This window comes from Pundamilia nyererei, unplaced genomic scaffold (genome assembly GCF_000239375.1).
Source record: "Pundamilia nyererei isolate P.nyererei 1_Seehausen unplaced genomic scaffold, PunNye1.0 scaffold00299, whole genome shotgun sequence".
Lineage (NCBI taxonomy): Eukaryota > Metazoa > Chordata > Actinopteri > Cichliformes > Cichlidae > Pundamilia > Pundamilia nyererei.
The window spans coordinates 500,632-506,539 of NW_005187700.1; the positions used below are offsets into that span (position 1 = coordinate 500,632).

The 5,908-nt window shown below is 39.9% G+C and overlaps 1 protein-coding gene across 1 annotated transcript in view; it reads right to left on the minus strand.

Moving 5' to 3' along the window:
- The window catches only part of LOC102202267 (NACHT, LRR and PYD domains-containing protein 2-like), a 76,464-nt gene that overhangs the window by 38,534 nt on the left and 32,022 nt on the right, over positions 1 to 5,908 (minus strand). The window contains exons 7-8 of the mRNA XM_013915408.1: positions 3,798 to 3,948; positions 1,488 to 1,667 (exon numbers count right to left, since the gene is read on the minus strand). Of these exons, the coding sequence (XP_013770862.1) occupies positions 1,488 to 1,667; positions 3,798 to 3,948 (331 nt within the window). The remainder of the gene's footprint in view (positions 1 to 1,487; positions 1,668 to 3,797; positions 3,949 to 5,908) is intronic.

Here is a 5,908-nt window from a genome sequence, read left to right on the forward strand (position 1 = left end):
TTATGATGCACAAACTGCAGGAACCAAACTCATACTGGTTCATTTCAATCATGCTTACTTACAAAGACACTTTGAAACTCTTATCAGTATGTTTCCTGTCCTACTAGGAATGATCAAACTCTGGACCTTTGTTCTGGATCAGTGAAGGATGCTCAGAAATCCCTCCTACTGCCCAAGCTTGAACATCATCAGCACTTTAACACTGAGCAGAAGTACATGGAAAAGGCCTTTTGCTCCAACAACAACGTTTTTACTCAGGTCCAAAAAAGCCCTATGATGAAAACATAAGGCTGGTTTCTTGATTTGGAACTAACAGGACTCAGAGAGGCCGGATAAACGTCGCCCTGTCCCATCAGGTCTGCTCCTCCCCACAGGGATGAAGCTCTTGCCCTTTTTATTCATCCTACACAAAAATGTGTGTGAGAGCAGCCACGGCCCAGTCCTCCGTGGTTTTATTCAAACTCATCTCATACTGAACACACACACTTTGTAGGAATCATCAGTAATTTTTTTTGTCTCAGGTTAGCTTCAGATTAGGAATTTATACTTTTTCCAATTTGAGTCACAGAGCGTTACATGATATCACAGAAGCTGATTGGTCAGCTGCAGTGATGGTGGTGAAGCAGCATTAATGATGATGCTGTAGAACAACAGGAACACGGGGATATCAGACCGTTAGTGGGTTGAGTCATTCCTGCTGCACTGTTTGTCCTTCTTATTAAAGTGACCTGCTAAGAGCTCACACTGTTCTCTGTAGAAATGATGTCAGTCTGACTCGTCACATGTTTGGAGGCGTGTTTGATGTTTGCTCTTCTGGAAACTCTCAGTATCAAATATGGAATATGCAAAGGAATGGAGACATGCTTCAGTCTTTATAGACCTGTTTCTGTAGCTGCCACTATCATTCTACATGTTTGTACAACAGCTTGTGAAATCCTGTCTGCTGTCTTCATTCATCACTCTTCACCTGCTTCACTGCCACTGTGTGGGTGGAGCTGCCTGAGCCCCGCCCACACACAGAGCTCCTCTCTGGAGCTAAAATTCTGCGTCATCTCTGCCTCCTTTCTATATCCTCCATCTCTCTTTTCTCTTCTTCAGTGTCCTGCAGCCACTGAGCCTCTCACAGCCGTTAGCACGCCCATACCTGAGCAGCTAGCATTACCCAGCATCCCGTGAAGCAGTGAATCAGTGAATTTGTGAGTGTGCAATAATTCCTGCTCCTGTTTTTTTTTTTTTTTCACAGATCGCTGTGTGTTGTGAACTTTGATGGCCCATGTGTGGGCCACTGACAATATGTTGGAATAATTGGTTGAATTGTGAATATTGTACTGCTACAGTCAATGGACTAGACCAGTGAAGTAGAAAACAGGCTTTATCATGAAGATCCTCAGTGTGGATCAGTATAATATCAGCTGATGTCTGCAATTTAGTTTCAGCACAACTTTCACATCATATTCATCTCAGCGCGACTAAAACATGTGACTGACCTCAGAGTTTCAAATCGACATCGTGGATTCTCCAGAAGAACACACAGCTGCTTCACTCCTGAATCCTGCAGGTTACAGTAGTTTCCACTCAGGTCCAATAGTTTCGGATACAAAGGGTTGGACTTCAGTGCTGCTGCCAGATAATCACAGCTGATGTCTGACAAATCACAGTCGATCAATCTGTATAAAGAATGAAAGATGTAAGTTTATTAGACAAAGTGCTTGAAATCATTCAGTGTTTCATCATCTGTTCAAAGCTGAAAAAGGTTCAGAATGTAGAAGTTTAGAAAATGGAAATTCCAAACAGCTGAAGCCAACAGGAAGCAGCTTCAAACAAACACAACAAGAGAAAAAACTCAAATCAAAGTCATACATTTATCTTGAAACAGTTGTGTTTTTCCTTCCAGGAACCACATGGCTTCACTTTTAAAGGTGAAGTGTGACAGAAATGGACATATTTGAAGTCCAACACCTTTTTCCAGTCACATTATTAAAGCAGACAAACTACAAGCTCATTTTCATTCCAACAAGTCATCTTCTTACCTGGACTAACAACACTGGTCTCTATGTGCAGCTGGCTGTGAGACCAGTGCTCAGGGAGCGTCTACAAAGTGCAACACTGAAAGAACATCACACACAAATTTGCTTCCAGCACTTTCCACAAACATCTATTGTCATTATTCACATTCCCGCTCCTCTGGATTCACACAGAACCTCTGCTGTTTATTTACCCGTTGCCATGGTGAATCATAGTATGGGGCTCCATAACTCAGACTGAGCATGCTCAGAGCTGTTTGACCTGACTCTGATCAGCTGATCTGGAACATGGAACTCTGCTATATGTACATTATTACATCTACACCTGAATCTCAACACTCACAACACGCTCACGATGGCAGCAGGAGCAGCCATCAGCTGTGCAACACTTACACAAATTAATATTTAGGCACGTAGATCACTTATGTGCTTCAGCTCTTCTTACATTTTACTGCCAACATATTTCATAAGGAGCAGCTTTTCCTTTGAAAGCCAGCTTTCTCTGTTTCCTGTTTTCATTGTTGGATAATTGAACAAGTCGATCCTTCAGCGCGTTGAATTGTGTTACACCAAAAAAAAGCAAAGAAAAAAAAGCAAGGGTTTCACATTGTTCAGGCAGAATCGAGCGTTGAAGAATGAATTCACGCATCAATAAACATTTTCATCAGCACAAACAGGACAATGATGCTTTCATCACTTCAAGACTGGATTATTGTAATTCTTTCTACTTGGGCCTACAATCTTCTCTCCTTCAGCGTTTGCAGCTGGTCCAAATTGCCGCAGCACGTCTCTTGACCAGCACTAGAAAGTACGATTCTATCACCCCTGTTCTGGCAAATTTACACTGGCTTCCTATTAAATACTGAATTGATTTTGAAATTTTATTGTTTAGTTATAAAATCATAAACAATATGGCACCTGATTTCCTAGCCGATCTCCTCTGTCTGTATAGCCCTCAGAGAGCACTAAGATCATCGGGCCAACTGCTCTTAGTGCAACCTTGGTCTCGGCTGAAGAACAAAGGAGACCGTGCCTTTCCCGTTGCCGCACCCAGTTTATGGAATACTCTTCCTCTTCATATTTGCGCATCAGATTCCATTCAGTCTTTTAAATCACGTCTAAAAACGTATTTGTTTAACCTGGCATTCAAGGTGAATTAGGGTAATTTACATCTGGCTTTGCATTTAGATTATGTAATTATTTTATATTTTATTTATTTTATTTATATCTGTAATTTATATTTTATATTGTGATTTTTATCTGTATCATGATTTTACTGGAAAGCACTTTGGTGTACTTCGGTCTTTAAAAATGTGCTATATAAATAAATTTTGATTGGTTGATTGAATGAAAGCAGGAAAAACCCCAAAGTGCCATTTCTCATTCTACAACTTCAACAACTGCACATGAATTATACTTCATATACAGACCCACAGTCTCTGATTGCTCTGAAATCTCACTGACAGCCAATAGAAATAAAGCAAAGTCCAGACTGACAGTCTCTGTGGGTTTAGGCAGTGAACAGCTCAGTTGAAGTATATCACAAACTAATGGAATTGGATCCAACTTTGTGAAACAGTTTCAGCACAACTTTCTGTCACTTCTATTTGGAGCCAAAAGAAAAACTGTTGTTCAGTCATTTGGAAAGACACAACATTTCTGAAAGCACTCAAATATCTTCACATTTGTTTTCAGACACTAAAGAAAGTTTCAAACATCAACCAAAGATCTGAAATATAGAAACAAAACAGCAGCTGCAGTCAGTGAACTCACCTCAGACTCTCCAGTCGACAGTTTGGACTCTCCAATCCAGCACACAGAACCTTCACTGTTGAATCATGCAGCTTGTTGAAACTCATGTCCAACTCTGTCAGATGGGAGGGGTTAGACTTCAGAGCTGAGGCCACAACTGCACCGTGAGTCTCTGAGAATTCACAGTTTATCAGTCTGTGATTATAGAAAATATAAAATGTGTTTTTATAAAAGCTGAAAATATGCATTATAAACACAGACTGAATGTACTGTATTTGAAGACAAAACAGAGTGAGGTCATAATCTGATGAACCTGATCTATACTTAAAATTTTTAAATTCGCTGTTTCTGTGTCACCAGCTACACTTTCAATAATTTCTTTAGGTGACAATGTAGTGGAGTAAGTTTCAAATATTGATTTGTTAAGCTGGAGCGTATTTGGTCTGACATTTTTGGAGATATCGGTTCCTGCTGTTGTCTCACATTGCAAGTTGTGATGGAGCACTCAGAGCTCGTATACTGCAGTTAAACATGTCTCCCAGCACACGGCTGACTGTATTCTCTCTGAGGTTGGACATGATTCAATTAGATTATATCTGTCAGGAGAAGTTTATCTCTGTGTTTATTTGTTTCTGAGCAAGTCGTTTGGCTGAGATTAGAAAGTAATCTAAGATCTGATCTTAGATCAGAAAGTAATTGGACAATTTTAATGAACTTTAACGCCTTCGAGCAAATGTGGAACTGAATCATTCGCTTTTCTCTATTTCCTGATGATCATATGTGACATACATGTTTTAACCATTAATTTTAATTTAAACTGACATTTAACATATTTTAAGGAGGAAAGAGAAATTTCACCAGAGAATGTTGATGCTGTTCATGGAGACTGAAGACAGACAGAATGATTTATTTGTCATTTTCTTAATATTTCTGCTGCTCTTTCTTTCTGTGTTAAAATATTTTAACTGACAGTTTTAATTTAAAATCAATGGTTAAAAGGTGACAATTAAAATAACAACAAAGTTGTGGTTTGAATGTTGATATTCTGTGAGTTCTTTAATCACACAGGTACAGGACATATTTTATGATATGTTTAAGTTTATGCATGTTTGTGGTGTGATGAGCATGTAGTGGGCTGTTATGATGTAAACTGTATGGATGTGTTTGGAAACAGAAAGATTATTTTGTTGGATAAAATGACGGTGATCAACCCATCAGCTGTTTGCAGTGCTGGTAGACTCGGTCAGGTGAACCACCTGTCACCTGACTCAAACAAGCTCTCCTCCTCCACAGTCCTCATTTATAAACAAACCGAACATCACGGCAAACAGCTGGATTTTCCCATTCCAGTGCAGCTAGCCAAAGAGTCAACAGCCACTTCCTGCTACAGACACAGACAGTAAAGTGGACAGTCTGTCCTGTTGTAACATAAACTCACTGCTGCAGCACTAAAGTGATCCCCTTACACTCATGTTTAGTTTGAGTGTCCTTATTTTCCTTAGAGGTATCCATCCTGTCACTAGTTAGCTAACATAAACTAATGTGAGTCTGCCAACCAACCAATCAATCACATGACGTCACGTCCCGCGCTGACAGAAGATGGCGCTAAACATGTTTTTAAAACTCCAACTTTAAACACTTGTTTCTTAAACCCAGCTTCACAGACAGAATTACATCTTTGTCCATGTTTTAGAGCAGGGCTCAGGGGTGTAAATGAGCCTTTATATGTGTTTCATCTCCCTTTTAACATTTAACTCAATTCAATTCAATTTTATTTATATAGTGCCAAATCACAACAAAAGTCGCCTCAAGGTGCTTCATAGGTACAGAGAAAAACCCAACAATCATATGACCTCCTATGAGCAAGCACTTTGGCAACAGTGGGATGGAAAAACTCCCTTTTAACAGGAAGAAACCTCCGGCAGAACAAGGCTCAGGGAGGGGCGGCCATTTGCGACCGGTTGGGGTAACAGAAGGAAATGAGAATGAAAACTTCACCTGATATGTCTGTGTAGGTTCTCACCATCCAGTCATGGTAATCTAAGGAGCCTGGAAAGAAAAGTGACTTCTTAAACTTTCTTGAAGACGTTTCATCTCTCGAAATCTCTGCTGATAATCACCCACACCCTTTT